The sequence below is a fragment of the Macaca fascicularis genome, chromosome 6, assembly GCF_037993035.2.
Source record: "Macaca fascicularis isolate 582-1 chromosome 6, T2T-MFA8v1.1".
Classification (NCBI taxonomy): domain Eukaryota; kingdom Metazoa; phylum Chordata; class Mammalia; order Primates; family Cercopithecidae; genus Macaca; species Macaca fascicularis.
Genome location: NC_088380.1, coordinates 177150737 through 177163134, shown reverse-complemented (window position 1 = coordinate 177163134; position 12398 = coordinate 177150737). Strand labels below are relative to the sequence as shown.

At 47.6% G+C, this 12398-nt stretch overlaps 1 protein-coding gene across 1 annotated transcript in view; it reads right to left on the bottom strand.

Annotated features, from left to right (window-relative positions):
- Positions 1–1356, bottom strand: part of KCNIP1 (potassium voltage-gated channel interacting protein 1) — a 379825-nt gene extending 378469 nt beyond the window's left edge. The window contains exon 1 of the mRNA XM_005558497.5: positions 1108–1356. Coding sequence (XP_005558554.1) covers positions 1108–1195 — 88 coding nt within the window. The 5' untranslated portion in view covers positions 1196–1356. The remainder of the gene's footprint in view (positions 1–1107) is intronic.
- Between the last annotated feature and the right edge of the window lie 11042 nt (positions 1357–12398).

Here is a 12398-nt window from a genome sequence, read left to right as displayed (position 1 = left end):
CGGGCCAGACCCGCTAGGCAGCAGGCACCTGAGCCATGTCATGAGATCTGGCTGCACATAGCCTTTCTCTGCTCTCACTGTTATTTTTCAAAAACCCATCAAAGGTTTGTGGGCTCCTTCCCTGAATATTCTGCTGGCTGCTTCCAGTGCCTCTCCCCCCGCCCCCCCCCCCCAGCCCCCAAAAGACTCTTCCTGAAAGACAGCATGAATATTTAAAGTCATTTTTTCAGCCAGTGGAACCACATCACGTTGCCGCTCTCCCTTGACATCATCTCCAGAAAGTTGGCCGGATCCCTCCAAGGGCCTCACCTTCCCTGGTGCCAAGTGTAAAATGGGGTTTAAGACACAGGGCCAGGCCCTGAGGAGTTAGCCTTCTTTCTGCCTCCCGGCTGTGGGCCCATCTGGGGCTGCAGCCCTAATTCTGTTCCACAGCCACTTTCTGGTCTGCCCAGACAGTCACTCCTGCAAACCACCTGCCACCCCAGTTCTTGGAGAAGCCGAAAAGACAGGCATGGACATAGGCATGAAATGTGGAGGGACAGGGATCCAAGAAAGCAGAACGATGAATGCAGCCCCAGAAGCACGAGACCCTGGAACCCTATGAGAGGAAGCTCTTGGCACCTGAGGTGCAGAGCTGATCCAGTTTCTTGAATCCACCAGTGCAAAGCAGATTCCGGTCCGTCACCACCTCCCGCTGGCCCCCTCAAGCGTCTCTGTTCTGCAGAATTACTCACAACCCACTGCATCAAATCTCTCTTTTATCAACAAAATACAACCCTCCGTGGATAACTTCTTGAAACTCCAGTCACGCTAAGCCACTTCCAACGCTCTGGAAAGGGTTCTGTCCCTCTGCCCGCCCATAACCTATCAGCCACACACCACCAACTCCATTTCCAAAGTTCCAGGCAATTACAGCCAGCTGAGTTCCCTGGCTGGGAACTCAGAGCCAGGACCCAGGTTGTCAGCAACCTCGAATCCCAGCCACCAATTTCCCCAGCCTTGTCCAAGACCTGGGTGCACCAGAATGGCCACGCTCAGCACACCGAGGCAATACGACCAGCCAGGTCATATCAAGACAGAAAGCAGGGGCAAGGCCAGTTTCCATACCTTTGCTGAGGGTCCCAGTGATGAGCTTAAAGATGGTCTGGGCAAATTTCACGAACCCGAGCTTGCATCTTTTGGAGCAGCCGCTCATGGTGGTGGAGGGGAGCCAGGCTCTGTTGTCAGCACCCAGAAGGGACAGCACCCACCTTATGCACCCCAGGAACTTGGAGCCTGCCTGGGTGAACCCTGAGTGACGGATGCACCCCCAAAGCCAGGCTCTGGGAACAGCACAGCTGCCTCTGCAGCGAGTCTGGCTTCAGCATCCAGAGAGCCTGCAGGGCAAACTCTCCCTCCCTCTCTCCACCCACTCCTGCTGTGCACTTAAGTCCTCGCCACGGGAGGACCTCAGGATGCCAGGGCCAGGACAGCACTGCCGGGGCACAAGGTACTCCAAGGGAACCGAGGAGGAGAGTAAAGCTGAGCAGAGCAGGGAGGGAGGAGCTGGAGCTCTCCCAGGCTTTGCTGACTGTCTTTCTTACATGGCAGCGGTAATGTAGCAATTAATACTCAAGTCAGAAGGGAGGGGACTGCTACGCAGAAAACACTCAGCCCCACAGTCTCCCACACTCGCTCTCCCACTCTTTCCTTCCTGGTTAATCTGATAGATCAATTCTCTGTGCCTTGATCAGGATCTGGAAGAACTCCCCGCAGAGCAGGAAGCGGCTGTCGGCACTCAGCAGAAAGTTTGTAGGCAGCCTCAGAGTGGCCTGGTTTGCATCTCAGAGAAGCTGGGCTGAGTGGAGCCTCCGGGGAGCCGGCCTGTGAACATTGGACAGACAGACAGAGCCCACGCAGCCTGTCCAGTAACCTTGGCACCAACAGCAGGTGATGTTTGCCTTCCTGACTTGGAAAGGACAATGCCCCGAGCACCTCCTGCTCCAGGTATCCCCGACTCAAAGTCAGACTACTGAATTCCAGCCTCCATCCCTGCGGAGCAGTCACGAGTCTGCTCTCTCACTGGGATAGGAAAGGAGTGCAATTAGGGCTTTTCTTGATTGAGATAGTATTCCTCAGAAATGTCATAAAGGAATGACCGAGTTTCATATAATTAGAATACAATGCAACACTCTTAACAGTGAAACTGCAAGGCAGTATGCACATGTGAAGTCCAGCTATTGCTCCATTAAAAACCTGGCTGCCATTCAGTACCAGAGGCTGCGTGAGTTGGAAGGGACCTTGGTGGCAGGAACATCTCATCCCACCCTCTTCACCGGGTGTGAACCTCCCCCAAAACAACCCTGCTTTGCTTTCTTCAGAAAGTCCTTGTGGGCCCTGGCCATGGGCACATCTGTGAATGTAGTGTGGCTACGTGTGAACAGCAGATATGAAACACCTTCGTCTGAATAAGGCTATGCACTGGAAACTCTCTTCTTCTGCCCCAACTGTCTCCCTTTAATCTGCTTCTCTGGGATGTTCAAGAGGAATCAGTTGCTTAAGAGACAGAGAATGGAGACTGCCAGTTTACAAAATGCCAGATAAGCCAGAACTCATGTATCAGGTCTGATTTTTACCCCATGTTCTGGGAGTCAGTGTGGAGTGAATCTTCAAGAAAGAAATACCAGCCCTTAGAGTGGTCATCAACAAATGTCAGCTCTGAAAAGAGGTCTGGGAGACAGTCTGCAAACTCAGAGCCTTTTCAAAGCCCCAAAACCCTCAAGCCTTGTCAGCATGGTAGGAGTCAGAGCATATAAAACAGAAGTAGCTCTGGCAGGAAATACCCCATTGTGCTGGATGTCTTAGGGCTTGAAATTATCGTTTTATTCACTCTCTGTCTTAAGAGTTGAAGGTCCCAGATAAAAGGCACATGGTGTCCGGGAATGTTAAAGGCACTTAGCCTTTGGTTCACTCATTCACTTATCCAATATTTACTGAGCTCCCAGTGTGCAGGAAAGAGCTGAGCACCCAGGGTACAGAAAGGGCTGAGCCAGACAATTGAGATGACAAGGTCAGAGCTCTCATGGACTTACAGAGGAGGGGATTCGCCACGAGACACTCAGTCCTTGTTGAGAATCAGTTTATCTAACTAACTTCTTTCACTTTGCAGAATCTTAGTGGGATTGAGGCATGAGGCAGGTAGGTGTTAAGAGGATCATGGAGCACGACCTGGCAGGCAAGGAGTGGGCAAAGAGCAGACAACCTGGGCACCACGGAGGAGAAAGATCAGAGACAGAAAGTTTGGAGGGAGGGTGTGGGACCCATCTGATCATTTTACCAACAATAATACTGTCCTCTGAATAGGTGAGTTCACTTTGCAGGACATAGGACTCTCAGCTATGCCCAGTTGCTCCTCCCTTCCATCCCATCAGACAGGGTAAGACTAAAAATCGAGAAGCCAAAGGAAAAAAAGGCTGTGACAGTAGTGATATTAGGTGATCCAGAACTCAGACTTCAGCCTGGAAATCTGGTCAGGAATCCTGCTGGAGGAAAGACTGCCACGAGACTGTTAGCAGCCTCTGTTCAGGGATGATAAGAGATGTCCAGGGTGGATCTGCATTTGGGCCCCAGTTCAGGAATCCCAACATTTGACTATATATTGGGAAAGAAACAAAAGCATATGTTGTTTGCTCTGGCAAATCCTATGAACATCCCATAGCTCCTCCAAGCCAGATGTGTAACGGATAAGAGCATAGATCTTTGCACCAGGCATTTACTGACTCACTTGTTTATTCTACACATGCATATTGAAAGTATACCATTATCATGGACTCTGCTCCAGGTGCTGAGGATACAGTGGTGGAGAGAACACACAAACTCCCTGGGCTTATTGACATTATATTCATGTGGTCCAGGGAAAAAAACAGTCAACAAATATGTCTCTGTACAAGAGAGAGTGCTTTAAAGAAAAAGAAAACTAATCAAATGGATAGAGAGTAATGGGAGCTCTGATTTCAGATAGGGCCACTGGGGAAGGCTTCTATTAAAATGACATTTGAGCAGAGACCCAAACCAGCCATACAGCTCCCCGGGGGGGAAGAATATTAAGGCTGAGAGAATAACAAGTGCAAAGGCCAAAGACAGCCCTGAGCTCGATCCTAGGGTTGAGCTCAACTCAGCAGCCATTGAACAAACAGGTTAGCCTCACTGAGCCTCAATTTTTTCTTCTGTAAAGTGGGAATAATAATCCCTGACTCATAGGGTCTAGGGAAGGTTTAAATGAAATTAATGTGCTTAATATAGTGGCTGGCATAGTACATGGCAGAGGTTATTATGTCAATGGCAAAGGTTATTGCTGCTACTCCTACCTCTCCTACTATTGATGCTGATGCCATTCCTGCCCCATCCCCAAAATAACCCCCTACCATCTATGTGACTAGACAAGAAACATTCTCTACCAGTCTGGAGTCCTGAACACCTACTATGTGCCCAGTCCCAGGCAAACGCTGTGGAGGGCTCCAAAGGAAGTGTGAGGTGGGATCGTTGTCCTCACATGAAGCCATTATAAAACAACTTTTATCAAGGGAGGGGTAGAGAATTCCAGAAGAGGAAGAGAAGATTGAGATCACTGAAGCTGTGGTGAGTGGAAAAGAACTCACAGAGGTGGAAACCAAGCAAGCACAGAAAAAGGAAGGTGAAAATAAATAGAGGCTGTGCGGGTGAGACTTTTTCACTGTTGGAAATTACGGAGCCAGCTCTTCGATGTTTCTCTCTCCCAGCAGCAGGCATTTTGGATTCTCCTCTGATCTCTACAAGGCATCATGTGTTTGAACTCTCAGCCTTGGACGAATAAGTCAGGCCCAGAGAGGGTCAGCAGTATCCAAAACACCACACAGCAACATCCCCCAACACATGGGCAAGGGACTCAGTGTGCCAAGAACATTCCCAGCAAAGGAAGGCAAGGTGTGCCAGTAGGCAGCGCATGATAGGAGAGTACAGGAGAGAATTGTGCTCTGTGCAAGGAATGTGCTATTCTGCAAGTAAGGAACAGGGAAGAGGATTTACGTAGCACCCGAGACCCGAGAAATGAGACCACCAGCAGCCATGTGTTAGTCAGCCTCTGGGTCACAGATGTGCGTTATCCAAAGGAACTTGGGAAGTCAGAGTTTTCTCTCCACCTGAAACGTTTATGGGAATCTTCACACCCCAGTTCCAGGCGGAAGTAGGACAGGCAGATGGGGGCTCCAGCTGGTGTCTGGGCCTGGGAAAGTGCTCCGACTTTGAGTGCAAGGCCAAGAGAGGACAAACAATCTGTCCTTCAGAAGGTTGAATGGCTGTCCTCCTCAGTGATGATAATGATAGCATCATTCACCAAGTTTCTTCCCCGTGCAGGAGACTGCTCTAAGTACGTACATACCTTAAATCTTTATTATAGCCCTATGATGTAGCTATTATGTTATTATCTATTCTATAGGTGAGGAAACAGAGGCCCAGAGAGGGAAAGTAACTTCTTGATGGTCACACAACTGAAGCTGAATTTGAATCCAAGATCATTTGACATTTGACTCTAAAATGTACAAAACCTTACTTGATATCTCACCAGGGCTCAAAATTAAAATGACTCACAGTGTTAGAGAGGTATATTTTGCCTCGATATTGGAAGAAGTTAGTAGCTGTCTATCATAATCGTACACTCTCCGTCTCTGGATGCATCGTGGAGAGAGATTGAAGATATTTGTTCTGGAAAGAATTCCCTCTAAGGCCAGAGTTGTAGCATGGGAGGGGAGGCAGGAAATGACTAGACAAGGGATCAGTCACTGTCCAGCCAGGAGAAAGAGACCACAGCATCCAGTTAAACAGAGAGAATCTCACATAAAGACTTGTTAAGCTAACATTGGAGGACTGCAGGAGGCTAAAAGGAACACTGAGGAATCATAGAGGTAGGAACTGCAGGAAGCAGCTACCACTCCTAGAGCTGGGTGGGGGTGAGTAGAGGGCAAAGGAAATCGAGGCTGGAATCCCCTGGACCTAGAACTTCAGCAAAGGGGCCCAGTGACGCTGAGACCTAGACTTCTGCAGAGGCAGTGCCTGCTGGCTGATGCTGATGTCCTGAGGTTTTGTGATGAGCTTCATTCTGGGAGTTAAAGAAAGAAGAACACTACAAACTGCAACCAGCTGCTGCAGCCGGAATGTATTTGATGCCAGGGTCAAGAACTATTGCCTTGTAGTTGCGGGCAGAAGTGAACTAGAAAAAAACCTCTTTTTCCAGCCTGCACCTCTCTCCCCCCATAGTGACAGAGCCTGTCACAGGGCTGCTTGCAAAGCAGAAATGAGCAGAGCAGAGCAGGGAGCCCTGAAACCTGAGTGTGAAGGACTTAAAAACCAGTGCCATTCAGATGTCTTCCTTCCTAAAATCCTAGAGCCTTTTTCTCCTCAAGTGTTCATTCAGCACATATTTACCCGACACCTACTATGTGCCAGCCATTAGGGATATGCTGGTAAATAAGAAAATCCCTTGCCTCAGAACAGAAAACCATACACTGCATGTTCTCACTCACAGGTGGGAATTGAACAGTAAGATCCCTTGGACACAGGAAGGGGAACATCACACACACACTGTGGCTTGCTGTGGGGTGGTGGGAGGGGGAGGGATAGCATTAGGAGATATAACTAATGTAAATGACTAGTTAATGGGTGCAGCACACCAACATGGCACATGTATATATATGTAACAAACCTGCGCGTTGTGCACATGCACCCTAGAACATGAAGTATAATAATAATAAAAAAAGAAAATCCCTTGCCTCATGGAAGTTGCATTTTACAGGCTGAGCAGGGGAGGGGGTTCTCAGACCACAAACAAACAGATTCATAAGGTAGAGAATTTCAGGCAGTGAAAATCCTGATGAAATGAAGAGTGTCTGGTCTGTGTTTTCTAATGAGCAGAATAGGGCTATCCCAGACTTTGCTGGTCAGCTGATAGAAAAACCACAAAGAGGAAAGGGGCAGGTTCCACGGGGGTCATGATCATTGTCATAATCATTACAGAAATATCACTGTGATGTGTTACACTGTTGCCAGGTGCTGTTCTGGGTGTTTTGTTTGGATTAACTCATCCTAGTCTTGTAACAAGCTCATGAAGTAGGTATTAGTATTTATTAAACCCATTTTATAGATGAGGAAACGGAGGCTTAGGCAAGTGATGTTATTTGTACCGGTGGGAGGAAGGTTGAGCAGTGTGATTAATGACTGATTGGGGGAAGGCACGGGGGAAGCAGAGGGAGGCAAAAGCCATCAGTAGTTCTGGAAACAGAAACAGGAAAGGTATAAAGAGAATCCGGTCTGGGGAGGGAGACGGTTACAGATTTTGTGTGTCTTCGGAAGACAAATATCCAGCTGGTAGATGGAAATGAAGATGAGGAACTCAGGAGAGCAGGAAGGAGCTAGAATTCTCATAAATAAATGATTTTTGTTGCTGCTAAGGAAGAAAATAAATGTGGCATCCCGGCAGGCCAAATATATTAGCATTTAAATACAGGCTTACACAGGTGGGTTTAAAAAAGCAATTTCCTAAGAATTAAATCAGATTTTTTTCTTCTCTAAGTCTTAGAAAAATCAGTTCTGCTTGAGTGTGGTCCTCAGAGAGGGATTCTGCCTTGCTCTAGGGGCAGACTAGCTCCACGTTCTCAGTGGGGCTCCATGTCTTCTTCCCATTATAATTACGAGAAAATGATGCCTAAGAAGCCGAGGGCAATTCATCAGCACTGTTTGCTGGAGTTTCGAAGGCTCCTTTGTTCTGAGAGAAGGGCACCTCATGTTGGGGTCTAGATGCACTCTGTACTCAGCTATGTCAGCAAGTCTGCAGGGGCTGGTTAGGCAAGATAGAGCAATCTCCGTTTTGCCATGGAAGTGGTAAGAAGGGCCAATGTGCAGCTGCTGGTGCTGCCAGGGCAGAGATGGGAAGAGACCAAGTTGGTCCTTGAAGCAGACCTTTCTCTTTCTGTTGCCTCCAAATGCCCAGGGTCTTTATACCACCTCACTGCTGCCTGTTGACATGTCCTTCCCTGTTCTGCCTTTTTTGCTCTTGTTGCATGCTATGCTAAAAACTGGACTCAGTCCTGGAGCACTACAGGGGCTCCTTTACTGTGTGATCGTGGAGAGAGAAGAACCATTAAATTGGATACCAAAGGCCACAGGTATGGACACTGGCTGGTCCCACAATGAGACCAAGAGAAAACCCTACAAGACAGACTAATTTATATCTTACATCCACTTTCCCCTCTGCTTTCTAGAGTCATGAAAAGCAGGACACAGCTGCATAAAGGAGAGAGATTAGGGCAGGGATCCCAATTCCTAGATGCAAATTGATTGTCGATGCTACTTTTCTGTCACTTTCCCATCGAAATATACCTGACCTGTGTTCCAGGTGCTCGGGGCTCTGCTCTTCCCAAATGGCCCAGCTGGTTTTTTCCACACCCTCTATCTCCAGGAACTGCATCATCAATGTCCCAGAGCCCCCAGGTCAGAACAGTGGGAGTCATTAGCAACTCCTCCCTATCCTCTTCCACCCAGCTTGCCCATTGCCAGCTCCTGTTACTTCTACCTCCTTAGTGTCTCTCTGATCAGCCCATTTCCTACAAGTCACACGCAAGTTTTTCTCAAAGTATGGTCCAGGGTCCTTGTAGTGGATTGAATGGTGGCTCCCAGAAAGACATGTTCACATCTTGCAACTTGTGAACATGGTGACTTATTTGAAAAAGGAATCTTTGCAAAGTAATCAAGCATCTTGCAATAATGAGATCATCCTGGATTATCTGGCTAGACCCTAAATCCAATGACAAGTGTCCTTACAAGAAACAGAAGATAAGGCAGACAAAGGAGGAGGTAGCAATGTGAACACAGAGGCAGAAATGAAAGTGGTGAAACCACAAGTCAAAAAATGCCTGGAGCCACCAGAATCAGAATTTCCCCGAGAGCCTCGGGAGGGAATACCACCTGATTTTGGACTTTTGCCCTTCAGGACCATGAGAGAAAAAATTTCTGTTGCTTTAAGCTACCCAATTTGAGGTAATTTGTGACAGCAGCCACAGGAAACTAATATAGTTTATTTAAATCATAATTACTTACAGGAGTTACCAAAAATGTGGATTTTAGGGCCCATGCCCAGACACTTGGAGGACTGACTCTCAAATTTCAGCAACCATCACAATCGCCTGGGAACCTGGTAAAATCCTGAGTCCTGGGCCTGCTCGGAATACTAGCCTCTGGGCGTGGGCCTTGGAATCTGTATTTTAATAAGTCCTCCAAGTAATTCTAAGAACAGGGACTATGACCTCTTCATCCTGGTACCCTAGTGTCTGGCACAAAGCCCAGGGCAGAAGAGGAGTGAGAAAGTTAACTGGAGGAATAAATAAGTGACATTTAGAAACACACAACCATGGCTTCTGAGTACATAGAGACGGAGTCATCAAGCCTATTCAGCAGCTGGAGAGAACGATGTTCCCCACCTCCTTCCCTAAAAGACATCTTTCTTGGTCTCCCGACTGACAAGGGGAATCATTTTATGTAGTTGTGGAGGAAGGGAACTTGTGTCTGTGTACCTACTAAGTGCCAAGCACCATGTCAGGCAAGTTCGTCTCACAGAATAGTGAATGGACTCCGTCCTCCTCAAGTCCCAACACAGTGCTGGCCGTGGAGAGCTTGTAGAGATTATGACAATCAGACAAAAGTTCTCTGGTCCTGGAGTAACAGACAGACATGGAAGAAGACAGAACTGGGCCCCAGGGGAAGGGATCAGAGAGAAGCTGCTAATGGAGCCTCTCATTCCAAGTCCTGTCTTCTGGGTCCCAGAGTCTCAGCTAACTGGCCACATCACAGACATCACAGCCCTGGAACCGATGAAGACATCACCTCCATGGCTGAGAGGCTGAGGGTTGGGCAGGGGGGCTGAGAGTAGAGCCGGATCTCTTTTATCCCCCACCAACCATCACATCCTTCTCCTACCCCAAGACCTCCAGTGACCTCCCATTGCCATTCCAACAAAATCCGACATTCTTACTGGGACCCACAAAGCCCTGGGTGACCAGGTCCCAGTTGCCTCTCCATCCTCACATCTCTCCCGTCCCTCACTCCCTTCCAGCCCTTCTGGACTTCTTGTTGCTCCTCACACAGGCCAAGCATGCTCCAGATGTAGAACCTCTGCATTGCTCTTCCTCAGCATGGAACATTGTATCCCCAGCCAAGCTGATTGACACTTTATTGAGGTCTTTGCTTAAACATCACATCCACAGAGAGTTCTCTCCAACATGCATTAGAAAGGCACTCTGCCACTGTCTAGTCCTTCCCCGGTTTATCTTTCCTCAGAGTAAGTGCCACTCCCTGCCTCTCTGTCATATATTTGTCAGCCTAGTGTCTGCTCCCCTACTAGCCTGCACGCTCCAACAGCAGGGACTTGGGCTGTGTTCCTCTACGCTATCCCCAGCGCCTAGGGTGGCACGCGCCTTTCAGTAGTGGCTCTGAGAGTGTATGTTGAAAGTGTAAACGAAAAATAAAATTCTAAGCCCCACCAACTCACTGAATGAAGCTTCGTCTCAGCCAAGGGCACCCAACTAAACCTGAAAAACTAGTTCGGACCATGACAAGCAGTCAGGGGAGCTGTTGGACATGCCTTATTATACCCTCCTCCCTTTAGAGTTCAGGCACACAACTGACCCATTAAACATCAAAATAGAGACCCTAAGACGGACAGAAGAGGCTCTCCGGAACAATAAGATACCAAATTCCAACCTGACTCTAGCATAGCATCACATGACAGACAGCAGGCCCTGAAATAAGCCGAAGTATTTTACCCCAAAATATATTTCTTTGACATCTTTTGAAATGACCCTACAAACTGTCTCTTGTGGGGAAATTTTACATTCTGTAGAGAATCCCTTTTCCTTTCTGGATCTTTTTCTGGTCCAGAAGAGATTGGCTGAGAAATACCTTTTCGGGGTCTGAATAAGAAACATTTGTCATCTATTGCCTCTGGGGCAGCCACCAATGAGACTTCATCTATGTAATAAGAACTTTGGTCTCTACAACCCCTTATCTTAACCCAGACACCATTTCTATTGATTCCGAGTCTTTAGATAATAACTTAACTCTCAACCAATTGCTAACTGGGAAATCTTTGAATCCACCCATGGCCTGTAAGCCATTCCCCATCCCTCAAGTTGTCCCACCTTTCTGGACCCAACCAATGTATGCCTCACATGTATTGATTGATGTCTTCAGTCCTCCTTAAACATGTAAAACCAAGCTGTAACCCAGCCACCTCAGACACATGTTCTCAGGACCTCTTGAGGCTGTGTCATGGGTTATGATCCATAACTTTGGCAAAATAGCTTCTGAATTGACTGACCTCTGTCTCAGATACTTTCTGTTTTCCAAAGGACAGAATGCCCACCTCCTCACTGTTGGACAGTTGGCCTGTCCCGCTCTTCAGGAAAGTAGGCACCCTCCTGCCTCCTGTGTACTTTGGGCTCCAGATGTTCCAGTAGCCACACTCTGTTAAACAAATCCACCTGAACATGCTTGAAATCTGGGTCTATTCAGGACCTTTCCTAGTTTAGAGCAATACTGAATCTGGATAATAAGGGTTTTGGAGCCTACGGGAAGAGAATTCAAAGCACGCTTTGAGGTAGGAATCATGATGGTTGCCTTGATAAACAACAGCTGTCAGAGGACACAGAAAGGTAAAGAGGGCTTAGAAAAGAGGAGAGGGAGGCTGGCCTCAAGTTATTGCAAAGAGTCATAGAGATTTTAGGAATACACGGGTCTAATATTTGACTTGAAGTTGTTTGTGTAACCATTCATTAGGTATGTGCACATAACCCAGTTATTCCAACCCATTAAGTCTTTATTTCCTTACCTTTAAAATGCAGCTAAGACTCCCTACCTAGTGGAACTGATGCCTGCATTGAACAGGGGGGTGACCAACTGCCTTGGTTTTCTTAGGACTAAGGGGTTTCCAGGGACACAGGATGTTTTGTGCTAAACAGAGACAATCCTGGGGCACCCTGAGGATAGCACAGAAAAGCCCTTGAACAGAGCACGAAACTCTCCCAACAACAATAGTAATGCCAGCGGACAGCCTGCATTATTTTAACCAAAGTTCTATACGGCTTTCAGATTTGTGGTCACTTGCATTTTACATTTTACATTTTACAACATGCATTGTCACAAATGACCCCTAATCCTTTGTGGCACTAAGGTCTGGTGATAGAAACAGTAAAGGGGTAATTAGTCACGGGGGCCCAGTCCCTTTGACTTTTATGTTTTCTTCCCCTGTGCCCCCACCTGTCTGGGTCTTGTCCCCAGAGATCCATTTATGGAGAATATAAGAGCTGATCCTGCTGTTCACAGCCAGACAACAGACC